The sequence below is a fragment of the Haliotis rufescens genome, unplaced genomic scaffold (genome assembly GCF_023055435.1).
Source record: "Haliotis rufescens isolate VD_foot unplaced genomic scaffold, xgHalRufe1.0.p SCAF_1, whole genome shotgun sequence".
Taxonomy (NCBI): Eukaryota; Metazoa; Mollusca; class Gastropoda; order Lepetellida; family Haliotidae; genus Haliotis; species Haliotis rufescens.
This window is the reverse complement of record NW_025963779.1, coordinates 50,057,511-50,073,050: the sequence shown is the minus strand read 5'-3', so window position 1 is coordinate 50,073,050 and position 15,540 is coordinate 50,057,511. Positions and strand designations below refer to the sequence as shown.

The following is a 15,540-nucleotide window of genomic DNA, read 5'->3' as shown; positions in this document are numbered from 1 at the left end:
GGATATGAGCCAGTCTTCTTAGATGAGACATGGGTAAATGCGTCACACACAGCCAGCAGTCAGTGGGTACCCAGTGGTGACTGTAAGGAGCAGGGGTCCGGAAATCGTCATATGCGCCGGACATGTCCGATTGGGAATCTCAAATGTCCGGTTTAAAATATTGCTTACCAGACATTTAAATTTTTCTGTCCGGACATTTTAAAAAGTATTGTCCGGACATTCTTAAATTTTGAAAGGACATGATCAACAGTTAGGACTGAGCAGTTTCTGTCTGCAGTTGTAGTGAGTGAGTGAGTATGGTTTTACGCCGCTTTTAGCAATATTCCAGCAATATCACGGCCGGTGACACCAGAAATTGGCTTCACACATTGTACCCATGTCTGGAATCGAACCCGGGTCTTCGGCGTGACGAGCGAACGCTTTAACCACAAGGCTACTCGACCGCCCCTTCTGCAGTTGTAACACAATGAAGATAATCTACACTGACAAGCTTTGTTTGTTTTGATTGCTGTAAATACATCGTACCTACATGCTAGTCCAATCGGTCAATCACTGTAATAGGCAATAAACTGAGTTGACACTGATTAATCGACTATTAATTACTGAGAACATCTTGTTAATTTGAGTGAAAGGTGTTTACAACTGTACATAAATACCTTGCATCATCGATGTACCTCATTATCCTCACAATGCTACGATACGTAACCTCAGACAAGAAGCGAAAGTGTGACGACAGCCAGTCGACCGATGCAGATCAGTCGAGCGGAACTGCCAAACCCTCAAAGTCTGGACAATCATTTTGTAAGTCGTGGCTAACGACTTTCACTTGGTTGACATACAATGAGGATTTGCAGATTTTATTGTTTTCAGTAGCTAGTCGTATATTGAATCTTGATTGACCGCCATTTTGCTTTCTGTGACGATCGATAGTCAAATTTTTTTATGGTCAATAATTAAGAACAGATGAAAAAAGTATTCAAATAACTATTGCTATCAAAGATATTTTAGTATTTGTGATTATATTATCTATCTTGTTTTTAAATAATCTTTAGTTATTTAAAAAAACTTTTCCGTGAGGTCACGTGATAACCAAATACTGGGATAATAGTCTCGATCCAAATGTTACAACGCATACACTTGAGCAGACTCATGAATATTAATTAGACCATTCACTACGTTAACGGATCGTTATTATAACAGAAACAAACGTATGTTTTCCATGTATATCTAAAATGATATTATTTGTTATTAATTGTCCGGTGAATTAAACAATTTAAATTAAAACAATTCATAATTGGTTATATTATGAATACGTAACGACTTGTAATGTGTGCGAAAAGTTGTACTAACATACGCTATTTGAAGGGGGCGTGGCCTAAATGCAAATGTCCGATTGGGATTTTATATTTTCCGGACCCCTGGTAAGGAGTCTGGTAGAAAGTTACCAATGGGAAAGGGTGAAAGACTCATAGTTCTTCATGCTGGTTCTGCTAGTCAGGGTTTTCTCCCAGACTGTGACCTCGTCTTTAGAGCCAAGGCCAAAGACAACAGGGACTACCACACAGAAATGAACGGCAATGTATTTCTGGAGTGGGTGAAAGATAAATTAGTCCCTGCTTTGCCTACCAAGTCTCTCATTGTAATGGACAATGCACCGTATCGTAGTGTGCAGGATCAGGAAAGCAAGACTCCAACCTCTAATAACCGTAAAGGAGACATGGTTACTTGGCTGCAACGGAGATACATTACCTTTCCTTCTCGAGCGACGAAACCACAGCTCTATGAAATCATCAAAACTATGAAAACTGACCCCGTGTATAAAGTTAACAGTTACATCAAGGGTCAGGGTCACGCTGTCTTACGACTGCCACCTTATCACTGCGACCTGAATCCAATCGAGTTGATATGGGGCATCATCAAGGGTGACATTGGACGATCAAATTACAACGTTCAAATTACGAGACGTTGAACAACTCGTAAAGGAATCCCTTGGTCGGGTAACAGTAGAAACATGGAGGCGTTGTGTGGCCACAGTCGTTGACGAGATAGAGCCACGTTATTGGTCACGAGATGGACTACGGCCAGCAACAGTCCAACCTATAATAGTGGCAGTCAGTTCAGGCACCAGCAGTTCCGACGACGAGATCTATGGCATGAGCGAGTCAGATTGCGACTGAAATTATCATGAGACGGCCCCTCTAACGCTCTGTCATTTCCCCTACCACAGAACGTGCAGTGCATGCGTGCTTGCGCTGTGCCTTCCACGGTTTGTCCCCCCTACGTGTCATGTACACATTTCTATACAAAATTACATGATAGTTTCTTAAAGAACTTCATCCGTCATGGGTCTTAAAATAAACAAAATTCAGATTTTGTCTGGTACAGGGTATTCATGGTCAAGTACCGTATTGATGTTTCATAAACTTTTCTTGATTTCAAGTTATTTTGCAATTCATTGGTCTCATTTGGAGTCAAACGGACTGTACCTGAGAATGATGTGTGTGGTTGACATGTTCTAGATGCTACCTGAGAATGATATGTGTGGTTGACATGTTCTAGATGCTGCCTGAGAATGATGTGTGTGGTTGACATGTTCTAGATGCTGCCTGAGAATGATGTGTGTGGTTGACATGTTCTAGATGCTGCCTGAGAATGATATGTGTGGTTGACATGTTCTAGATGCTACCTGAGAGTGATATGTGTGGTTGACATGTTCTAGATGCTGCCTGAGGATGATATGAGTGGTTGACATGTTCTAGATGCTGCCTGAGAATGATATGTGTGGTTGACATGTTCTAGATGCTACCTGAGAGTGATATGTGTGGTTGACATGTTCTAGATGCTGCCTGAGGATGATATGAGTGGTTGACATGTTCTAGATGCTGCCTGAGGATGATAAGAGTGGTTGACATGTTCTAGATGCTACCTGAGAATGATATGTGTGGTTGACATGTTCCAGATGCTGCCTGAGAATGATATGTGTGGTTGACATGTTCCAGGTGCTACCTGAGAGTGATATGTGTGGTTGACATGTTCCAGGTGCTGCCTGAGAATGATATGTGTGGTTGACATGTTCTAGATGCTGCCTGAGAATGATGTGTGTGGTTGACATGTTCTAGATGCTGCCTGAGAATGATATGTGTGGTTGACATGTTCTAGATGCTGCCTGAGAATGATATGTGTGGTTGACATGTTCTAGATGCTACCTGAGAGTGATATGTGTGGTTGACATGTTCCAGATGCTGCCTGAGAATATGTGTGGTTGACATGTTCTAGATGCTGCCTGAGAATGATATGTGTGGTTGACATGTTCTAGATGCTGCCTGAGAATGATATGTGTGGTTGACATGTTCCAGATGCTGCCTGAGAATGATATGTGTGGTTGACATGTTCCACGTGCTGCCTGAGGATGATATGAGTGGTTGACATGTTCTAGATGCTGCCTGAGGATGATATGAGTGGTTGACATGTTCTAGATGCTGCCTGAGAATATGTGTGGTTGACATGTTCCAGGTGCTGCCTGAGAATGATATGTGTGGTTGACATGTTCCAGGTGCTTGCAGCAGCAGCTACCCCAGCATTTCGACCCAGCAGCTGCCACAGGGGCACAAGACCCCAGCCAACCCAGACATCCAGCACACTACACATGATAGCTCAGTACCCTGTGGTGCTGCAGACACACTGACGGTATACACAGAGGCCACACAACAGTAAGTACTGGGATCATGCTAGGCTCTCTTCACCTCTAACATGGCACAGTTGTAGTATGTGTATTGAAGATAAAGTGGATTGAGTGGATCGAGGACCAGTATTCGTGTAAATATGTTACTGCATTACACATATTGAAAAGTCTTCCAGCTCTATACCTAAATGGAACATATTCACTTGAATGTAAACATGATGGCTTTTGACAAGAGTGTATATTTGCAAGTTATCATGAGGACACAGTTTATGTTAACATGTACTTGATCTATTTAGACAATAACCTATAAGCTCTCTGTGAGTTGATACAGATGTTCTCTCCTAAGTGAATTAATTTATCCTGTGATTTGGTGAGGCATGTTTCAAATTAGAGCTTGATAGATACAATTCTTTGTTGTAAGTTGTAGTTATAAAGATGCAATCTTGTCAAATTCATAGAGGTCATGTCTCTCTGTTTAACATTGTGGCCTCACACAGGCTTAATGTCAGTATCTGCAGAAGGTGAACTGTAACAATACATTTATGATCTATCTAGAGATAGATGAACCAGCTAGTTACTGTATTTTCTGCAATGACATTGAAATATAAGCCAGGTTGTTTGCTCCGTCAGTTTTGTTGAGGATGGTCTCTAAATGTTGGTGACTTCAACCACTTTTACTACTCAAGCCTATAAGGCTAGATTGCAGTGTTCCTGCTGGCTTTTTTAACTGCCAATCCCAGTCGACTGGCAACTCTAAAAAAAACTGTTCCCTCTACTTTTTGTCAGTCCCAACCTTGAAAAAAACAACCCTTATGAAAATTAACTGGTTTTAATTCTTTCAACATCAGGTAAAATGCAGTGTCTGTTGATGGCTGACATATTCAATGACATCATCCCTGAAGTATCTTAGTTAGATCTACACGTCATACACGTAGAGTTCAGTCACAATTTTTTCTTTTTTCCCTGGAATATTCCACTTTGGTTTGAGACTAATTCACTACAAATGGATATTTAACCTCGAAGAAAAGTGAAATGTTATTTCCTTGCACTAAAAATAGACAACAGGACTATTTACCAGTCAACATTGACTGGCGGTCCCATGAATTACCGGTCCATGCCTGATTGTAGTGGTAATAAACTGGTAATTAGCGGTAAACGGGGAAACTGTAAAATGTACTAATAATGATGCAAAAGTACAAATTCTGGCTAGCAGACTTGAGTGGTTTGGGCACTGACATATATTTTATGGCTTGACAGATATTGTGTTTCCTTTATTGAACTATAAATAGCATAAGCAAATAGCATTATGGAACAACACCAGAAGACACCATTGGATGTACAGCTTGTTAAATATCAACATGTTTTCAAATACCGCTTTGCTCCACTGTATCTCACCAACTGCCAGCAGCACTCACTATGTGGTAGTCAGCATTGCCCTTATCTTCATCAATACAACCATTTGTACAGATTTCATAGAACAGTAGCGCACAGATCAATGGCTGATCATGTGTGAAGTTGGCATGTGCATTTGTCAAGTGTGCACGCATAGTGATGTAAGAGAGGAAGGGCCTGCCACTAGGTGGTAGTGTGAGGGGAGACAGAAGGTACCGAGGCAGGACCAGTATCAGTGATGGAGACCAAGTTGGTTTATTGTGTCAGCAGCATGTTAGGTAGGGGTGCAAGTCTTCAGAAATATGTTGATTGTATGTCTGCAGCTTGCAGTTGTTAGGATGAGGGGGTGCATTTTAGTCCCATTTTGATGAAGATGCTAATTTCAATGTGGAAGTAATAATCCATAAGGTAAAAAGTTGGGGAAGAACACTCTCAATAAGTTATCGGCATGGTGGGTTTGATGACTCTCAATCTGCCTTTGGTGAGTGGATGTTATGTATGTTATGTATGTTATGTATGTTAAATGTATCCTTGTCCACAGGTTGGTCATGCTTCTTTACAGGAGCAATTTCTTAGCCATGTACAACTGTTCTGAAGGAGAATGTTTGTTGAAAGCAATGTGTCTGGTTATGTAGTCTGAGTGATGTCCTCTGATGTTTCAGTGGCAGAGCCAGGGGCAGGGTTTGACTCCCGTGGCATGGGACTGCGGGTACAGAAGAACCTCCTAGGCAAGATGTCCAGTAAGTCCATTGCCAAGGTGTTCATTGACGACACAACAGGGAGGGTGCTGGACAACACTCACAGGATTGTCAGAGATTACGCCAGCACAAAGAAAGAGGCGGAGAAAATAATGAAGTACATAATTAAAACAGTCGTCAAAGTGGGGATTTTGTTTCGTAATGATCAGTTCAACGCAGAAGACCTGAAAGTTGTTGAAAGCTTCAAAACCAAGTTTCATTCGCTGGCGATGACAGTTATCAGTTTCCATGAAGTTGATTTCACCTTTGATGTGAGTTATCTGTGCAAGACACTTGAGGAATGCAAAGCATTGCTCCAAAAGCTCATAGCTCGGCATCTCACTGACAAGTCCAAGACTCGAGTGGACATTGTGTTTAACTTCTTTGCTCAGCCTGATCTATTAAATGCTGTTTTCCAGTCGGAGAGTAAATACACGGAAACGTTTGATGCTATAGTTAAAGACATGCACAAGATGATGGATGATGGCAACCTATAGGTGAATCGTGCACAAGATGAACTGTAGATGCAATAGGGGTGCAAGGATACCGCTCCACGTGGTCGGCCTTCTCTCAGGGACTGGGCACTTAGTTAGGTTGGTAGGCAGGGAGTCTTTGTCTTCAAATGTACTAAGAAAATAGTCCTTCCTTAAATTTTTGGCATTTCTTTGGGGCAACACTTCCAACTTCTTTCAACCCTCCCCTTGACCCTCTCAGGTGTAGTAGTAACCATCCAGTTATTGTTTCCATGCTTACAATCAATATACGACCAACCAGTCTCTCAGTTTTCCAAGCCTAGCAAGGTACACTTTGTTTCCCCCTATCATTACTCTGTAGTTCTTGACTGGACACTTCAATGTTGTGCTGTACACGGTTTGGCAGTATCCTTGTATCCCTTGGTATAGCAAGCTATTTTATAGTTGTTGTCTTGAAGTATTGTACAAACTAATTTGTACATTTGTATGCTTCATTTTGATTCTTGTCAGAACAGCAGCTTTGTTTCACATGGAAGATTGCTTATTTTACCATTGTGTTCAGCAAAGACTTGTCAAAATGTTTGTGCCTTATATTGAATGAAATAAGAAATTATGAGAACCAAGTGACGAGAACCTTGGATGTGAACAGCTGATCATCATATGGAGTGATTGATAAGGCTAATACACCTGTAATTTGTTCTAATGTGGTTCTAACTCATCCAATGCCCATATGTCACAACTGATCAGGTTATTCATTTAAAAAGATTGGGACCATATTTATTTTTGGCTGGTATTTTTCCATGAAATTAAGTTCATGCAACATAACATTTTCACTGGTTTTATTTAGAATGTTTATCAAGAATGACGACAATGTGAATGACTAATTCTTCATTCGCCTGGATGGGATATGCAAATTGAATCATCACTGTTAGTGTCTTGTTCCAAATACACACACCAGGCACATTGATTACTGGAGTATATCAGAACAGTAGAATACAAGTCTGCTTTCCAGCAGTGTAGTCGTTGCCGTGTGTAGCAGCCGATGTACATGCTTATCATATATACCTTGAACTACATCCTGATCACATGCCTTCCCTAGTCACACAATAGGTGGCTGTGTTGTAAGGATGGTACTCCAGTAACTAGCGTGGAAATCTGGGGTGGGCAGGCAGCCCCAGGTTATGTTGTTCACTTTGAGGCTTGTTTTTGTCTGATCTTTTGTTGTCATGCAGTGTGTTTATTTGTTCCATGTGACTGAGAACCAGGAATAGTATTTCTACATCAGTTTCAGCAGGAGTAGGAGGATGGGGCCAGTCCTGGACCTGTTAGTAAGGCTGGTACATCTCTTGTTTTCCAACTCTAAGTCAAAGGGGCTGTTGTTTAGGTTATGTACCCTGGCCAAATCAGGATTCAGGTGTTTGTATGCTCAGCTGGCCACTACATAGCCCTTGAGCCACAAGACTAGTCCATTCATCAGTGCATGACACTGACTCCTCTGTGGATGGCATCAACCATGGTTGTGCAGGTTGAGGAATCATGTACTGATACAATTGTGTATCAACACCACTGGTACCACATTTTAACAGCAGTCTATTTCTGCAGCATGCAAGACTTCACATGTGAAACCCAAACCAGTTTCGTGCACTGTTTAATAATTTCGCCCATCTGCTTTAGTGTGTGGTGCAGTGTTCAGCTACAGTACATTCTGTAGTACACAATGCGACACTGACACCAACCCCTTCAGTGCCACAACTTTCAGTTTACTTGAGGTTTATTCAAAGATTGACATCTATGCAACTCATATCATTCATTTTCATAAGTACGCAGGGCAGCATTAACTCTTTATATCACATGGGTAGGATATTAGGAATATGTGCCAGTCAGTGTGAAAGACCGAAAGCACTTGTCACAAAGAAAGCAGGTATGTTTGTACAAATTAACACCAATGTGCCAATACTTCATCACTGTAATGATGATTTGTACATTCTATCCAAATACATTTGAAAAGTTCTGGTTGATTATGAACAAATCTTACAGTCCTGCACAAAAGCTGCTTGTACAACTGCTTGCCATGTTGTTTCCAGGCAGAAGTGATGAAAACACTGGGCACCAGTCCACTATAAGTGATCATCGCATTGTGACCAAGTCAGTGTTCAACATCTTCATGGTTATTAAGATAGCGTTGTGGGACAGGGCCCTGATGTGGTTGGAGACATGTGACAAGGGTACGTTCCATATGAAGGTCTCAATATGGCACTCGGTGTAGAATGCTCACATGTACTCCCTTGTTGTCCTCACAGTTGTCCGTATTGTAGAGGACAGCTGGCATGTTCCTGTCTACCCAGCTGGCATGTTCCTGTCTACCCAGCTGGCTCTCAAGACAGGGCTATCATATCTGATGCAGTTAGCTTCACAGGGAGTGAATTATCTTGGTAATAACTTGAGAAGTTATTGGAAAGATGGAAGTAATGTGATAAGTAGCAAATGATATGCAGGTTGAATATGATGTATTAAGATGAAACCATATCAGAATAGCAATATTGAAAACAGGATTAGATGTATTTTAGTGCTGCATTTTGAAGATACGATGATGAGCACTGGACAGCATGGATCATACTTTGCATGCAACCTATTTATAGTAACATGAATTTACTGGTAGTTAAAGCTTATTCATTATGTATTCTACTTATTCTTTCTCTTAACATTTTTGTTTCATAACATTACTATTTAAATCCTTATGTTGACTAACATGCATGTATTTGTAAGTATGCATCTTTTGTGTAAGGTATGTTTACAAGAAATGTTTGTTGATATGATACATGTATTGCAAAGTGTTCACAGAAAGATAATCTTGCTAGCCACGTGTACAAATTTCAAAATGGCACAGATGCAGGTTCAGGGTACTAAAACATTTTAGAATTCTGCCAATTTTGTATTTCTTGCAAGTTTCGTTATTATTAGTGGTATAGGTAACTTACAGTGTTTATTTAGTGCTAATTAGACTAAACAACAGAGTTGGGAGTATTGATGCTTCTGTTTGTCCTTGCAGGCAAATAGAGAAATATCTTATATTGAATCCTGCTGTTTTGAGACACATGTATATTTGTCATATTTTGTGATGTAATCCTACATGGTGTGTACTTTCCAATGTTTGAATTTATACTGCACTCTCTCTCTCCTCTCCTCACCCAAAGTGCTCACAGTTAGTGTGTATGACACCTGTATGGTATTCACCATAGTGTTAGTTAAAGGGATGTCTGTAAAAAATGTGGTTTCGTATATAGAGGTTTCCCTTGTCAGTCAGTGTAGTGGCATTGTTCAACAGGAGTAGAAAAACTACTGCAGTTCAGTAGCAGGGTGATTTGTCAGGTTTATTTTCAAACACCCATGTAAGCTGAATCTAATAGTGTGTTAGATGAGTTCATTTCAGGAACAGTTTGCTTCAAGATGCAGTATGTGAGAGTTGTCCATCAGTGTTGGGTAATGGCCTCGAGTGTTGGCATGAACAATGGTCAGACCTACACTTGTCCCTGTAGGTGTGTGCTTTGTGGATGTAAAGACCTATAAGACTCAGATGTTTGGTAAAAATGAGTGTGCTACTTCGGGTTTTGACTGCTTTCTGTACAAATAAATACTACCTACTTCCAGTCGCCATGATCTTGAATTCTGAAACCATAGTCTCTGCATTGACCACATATAATGTCAACTCTGTACTTAAATTTAGACATCGCAAATTAGGATATACTTTCGAACTAATCTTGCATGTTGTTGCATCAAAGGTTGAACAAGAAGCTTTGTGATAAACATATGATATATTCCACAATATCATTGCATCTTATTTCAAAATTGTAAATAAGCAATGATACATATGACAGAAACCAGTGTGCTTGCTGCAATCATGACTGTCGCTTTTTGCTTGTCAGATTGTCCTGTTTTTATACATAACCCCAGCATCTAGCATATGTTGTGCTGAAGATCAAAATGTGCTGATGAATTTAAATACAACAAAGTGTATATTTCCAAGTGCTCACTGATATTCCTGTTACTCATGTGTTAGCTGTGTCTAGTTGTGTCTGCTGTAGGTAGAGATCTCCAAGGTCTGCCCCTTCATGGTGGTCATGTTCTCTGGTTGATCTACACAGGACCAACTGTATATACAATTGTACAAAATAAAGCTTTCTAAATATTATTGGTCTTTTTGATTATTTTAAATTATTGAATCGCTACCATGGTCTTGTGGTACAGCATTTGCCCGGAGAGTGGAAGGCCATACCAAAAGACGTTAAAAAACAGATGGCACCTGTTGTTACCCAGTCGGGGGACTGGTAGACTTGGAGTCAGTATACTGTTTCTGAGTGGGGTATTCATGTTAAACTGCGGCATGATATCTCAGTAGGCTAGCACCTGAAAACTGGCATTATTTCGACTAGTACAAGCAGAAACACACACACACACACACACACACACACACACACACATACACCATTTCAGACAACTGCCTTTGTGTTCTCACAAGACGGTAGTATATGTTTCCTATCTGACTGAAATGAAGGAAAGCTATGACTATTCATTTCCGGGGCATGGTTAGCATAGGTCCCCAGTTAGCTATTAGCTATGGGGACATGCTTGTAAGAGGAGACTGTGACGTCTGTTGTCTCACAAGCATAGCTTACTGTGGACCTATTCTAACCATGACGTCACTAGTCCCAGCGTTGTTACTTGTATGTTTTGAAATTAAAAAAATATCGGTGAATTCGATTACAAAAGTATATCATTAGTGATCACTGGTAACTGTGACATCAAGACACCAATCTTTCAGAAACGATTAAACATAGAATCGATTACTTTTGTAACGCAGAAGTGAACTTTCCGCCAAATTTACTTGTGTTTACAAAATGACGTTTTGCGTAGACCGGCCTTGAGACGTCTGTTACACTACATGTATTTCACACTCAGCTGCGACACATTTACCTTTGAATACAAACAAGCAAAACAACTGATCGTGTCACTGATATATTTAAATGGTCTAGATGAAATCAAGCAAAGTAAAAACGTCGGAACAAATGCATCACATCTAAATAGGTAAAGAAATTTATCAGCTATAGCTGTGCAACGTTTATACAGCCAGCGGCAGACTTCTATGGGTAAATGATGGTTACAAGTTCGGAATTTCAAAATAAGGTAACGAGTTCTCCCATGAGTTGTGATTCCACTCCATACCATTACACTGCCACCCCTGAACTGACGATGCTGAGTAACGCATGCGATTCTAAAACGTTCTCCTGGACACCCGTAGACCATTAAAAGACGATCACGCACGCACACATGCACGCACGCACGCACGCACGCACGCACGCACGATACTGTGTGGGTGTGTGCACAATATGTTTAAAAGTACTGTGCTACTTCTTTAAACAACTGTACGTATACTTTGTGCGAACAAAATAATGAATGACATTTTCTGGTTTTTGACGCATAACAAAATCTCGAACACTTATCACCGTGTTTTTCAAACCAGTGTAATATTTGCAGTTAATCTTACACCATCAGGTAGGAAATATTCCACAACCAGGGGAAATGTTCGAAATCGACCTAGTGCTGCGCGACCGCATTTCTCGCACAACGTTCACTTTTCAGATGGTTAAAAAAGGTGCGTCATGAGAGGCATCCACTGAGCCCACCAGGATAAGTGAGTGAGTGAGTTTAGCTTTTAGCAATATTCCAGCAATATCACGGCGGGGGACACCAGAAATTGGCTTCACACATTGTACCCATGTGGGAAATTGAACCCGGGTCTTTGACATGACGAACGAACGCTTTAACCACAAGGCCACCCCACCGCCCTCACCAAGATGACGATCAGGTGGACATAATGTGTGACTTGGGGGATTGTGTGGTATTGAGGGACCATGTGCTCATACTACCAACCACTGCCTGGTCCTGTCCACCTTACTCAACCACCCCCGGAATACTGGGGTCATGGTCACAGCTGATATTTTAGAGCTACTTGAGTTTCGCTGTTTCCAGAGCATTGCAGAGCAATTAGCACGATTACGAGGAATGCGAAACTAACTTAATTGGTAAATGGCCAACTTGTTTAGCCGCAGTGTGTGGAGTATTTTATTACATACACTCACACTTACCAACCCCTAACAGAGCAGTGCATAGTGGTTGAATAAAACCTCAGATATGTATGTATGTATGTATGTATGTATGTATGTATGTATGTATGTATGTATGTATGTACTGTTACTACAGCCGTGATCTGTAAAAAAATAGAGGAGCTGCTATAACCAAACAGTACCCCAGACCTTATCTCTGAGCAATGAACATCCTGGTTCGTTTGTAACAGGATAATATCCAAGATAAGTAGACAATGACCAACACCAGTTGTTGAACAGTCAATACACACACTGCTATAGCCTGGTTAAGTGCTACAGGTCAAAGTTGAGCATGGAGAGGCAGCACTTCCTGCTTCCTATTGTGCACCGGAAGCTGACTTCACTGGAATGTTCTATCAGTCTGCAACAAGGACACAGATCAGCTTCTACCCACTGAATCACCGGGATTCACCACCGAGAGAAGCTATTGTCTGCATCAGTGTCCTAGAACGAGAAATTAGGACGGACTCCCTACTCAATATCTCTGACATCTCTAATTTTGCTGAAGATGACACGTAGTTACTATCAACAAGATAATGTGTTTGTCCACGTCGAAGGAATATTACATATTTGTATGCAAAAGTGAATAACTGTAATATCTTCCATTTTCAGAAAGTTTCAATGACATCATTGGCAAGATTAGTCAGTTTCATACTAAAGTTGCATATATAGATAATATACTATGAAACAAGTGACAGAACGGTATATTTATAAGTCACAATGTAGCTGTGCCATCTGAAATTGACAAGAAGACAACTTTAATAAACATCAAAAGCATAATCACGAGGCACTGTAGCAGACGTTAATTGCCTGTGATATTGTATGATACTGGTCGTAATAGAGTATATGTTAGCGGTTCACAATACAAGGTTATACAAGAAGAAAAAAAGAAGAAAAATGAATAGAAACGTCTACACAACACACCCTCACAAGACTGAATGACATCCATACATCTGCATTTGCATTCATGGTGAAGGGTCAGCCTACCATTCAACAAAGCAGTCACGAGGGTACATGAATGACAAAGATTGAAGTTATTATAACTCCCAAACTACACAAAAAAAACGAACACATTTTATGCATATCAGGCACTGCAGTTCATACTCCGTGATACATGCAGACAAATGGAAAAAGGTGACATTTTCAAAATGGCAATAATGGTGGCCATCACATCACTGAATCCTTAAGGCTATGTTCTTTCCATTTTCAACATTTCCCGTAAAGGCCAATGAAGCTGAAACTGTGAAGGATGACCCCAGCAGTGCTCTCCAAGCAAACATTTCATTCCTCACAGAATTCTGATCCAATGTAAAAATGTTGAAAATGGAAAGTGCATAGCCTTAAGGGATTCAGTGATGTGAAAGCTTTCATCTATTTCACCAGAAATGTGTATTAATAATCAGGTAGGGGGAGGCTGGGAAGTTTTGTATGGAGTCTAACTATTGTGGTAGCTTCACCTGGAACCAAAAACCCTAAACATTTATTTATTTAGAACCATGAGCCATAATATATTTTACAAAAAAAGCTGCCATCATCTGTGGCTAACAATTTCTAAATTCATAAAATCCCACGAGGCATCATGAGATGAAGTCGCAGCCAGATGTCAGGATGTGACGGCAACATGAGGTGAAGCAGCATCCAGCTGTCAGGATGTGACGGCAACATGAGGTGAAGCAGCATCCAGCTGTCAGGATGTGACGGCAACATGAGGTGAAGCAGCATCCAGCTGTCAGGATGTGACGGCAACATCCAGCTGTCAGGATGTGACGGCAACATTAAATGAACAAACATCCAGCTGTCAGTATGTGACGGCAACACGAGGTGAAGCAGCATCCAGCTGTCAGGATGTGACGGCAACATCCAGCTGTCAGGATGTGACGGCAACATGAGATGAAGCGACATCCAGCTGTCAGTATGTGACGGCAACACGAGGTGAAGCAGCATCCAGCTGTCAGGATGTGACGGCAACATTTTGAGGTGAAGCAACATCCAGATGTCAGGATGTGACGGCAACATCCATCTGTCAGTATGTGACGGCAACAAGAGGTGAAGCAGCATCCAGCTGTCAGGATGTGACGGCAACATGAGGTGAAGCAGCATACAGCTGTCAGGATGTGACGGCAACATGAGGTGAAGCAACATCCAGCTGTCAGGATGTGACGGCATCATGAGGTGAAACAGCATCCAGCTGTCAGGATGTGACGGCAACATTTTGAGGTGAAGCAACATACAGCTGTCAGGATGTGACGGCAAAATGAGGTGAAGCAACATCCAGCTGTCAGGATGTGACAGCAACATGAGGTGAAGCAGCATCCAGCTGTCAGGATGTGACGGCAACATGAGGTGAAGCAGCATCCAGCTGTCAGGATGTGACGGCAAAATGAGGTGTAGCAGCATCCAGCTGTCAGGATGTGACGGCAACATGAGGTGAAGCAGCATCCAGCTGTCAGGATGTGACGGCAACATGAGGTGAAGCAGCATCCAGCTGTCAGGATGTGACGGCAACATCCAGCTGTCAGGATGTGACGGCAACATTAAATGAACAAACATCCAGCTGTCAGTATGTGACGGCAACACGAGGTGAAGCAGCATCCAGCTGTCAGGATGTGACGGCAACATCCAGCTGTCAGGATGTGACGGCAACATGAGATGAAGCAACATCCAGCTGTCAGTATGTGACGGCAACACGAGGTGAAGCAGCATCCAGCTGTCAGGATGTGACGGCAACATTTTGAGGTGAAGCAACATCCAGCTGTCAGGATGTGACGGCAACATCCATCTGTCAGTATGTGACGGCAACAAGAGGTGAAGCAGCATCCAGCTGTCAGGATGTGACGGCAACATGAGGTGAAGCAGCATACAGCTGTCAGGATGTGACGGCAACATGAGGTGAAGCAACATCCAGCTGTCAGGATGTGACGGCATCATGAGGTGAAACAGCATCCAGCTGTCAGGATGTGACGGCAACATTTTGAGGTGAAGCAACATACAGCTGTCAGGATGTGACGGCAAAATGAGGTGAAGCAACATCCAGCTGTCAGGATGTGACAGCAACATGAGGTGAAGCAGCATCCAGCTGTCAGGATGTGACGGCA

General features: G+C 41.7%; 1 protein-coding gene across 2 annotated transcripts in view; it reads left to right on the top strand.

Annotated features, from left to right (window-relative positions):
• LOC124131381 (tumor necrosis factor alpha-induced protein 8-like) overlaps nt 1-10,473 on the top strand; it is a 29,797-nt gene extending 19,324 nt beyond the window's left edge. For both annotated transcript variants that reach the window (XM_046494621.2, XM_046494620.2), the window contains exons 2-3: nt 3,554-3,710; nt 5,737-10,473. In XM_046494621.2, the coding sequence (XP_046350577.1) occupies nt 3,710; nt 5,737-6,308 (573 nt within the window). In that variant the 5' untranslated portion in view covers nt 3,554-3,709 and the 3' untranslated portion in view covers nt 6,309-10,473. The remainder of the gene's footprint in view (nt 1-3,553; nt 3,711-5,736) is intronic.
• The last annotated feature ends 5,067 nt before the right edge of the window (nt 10,474-15,540 follow it).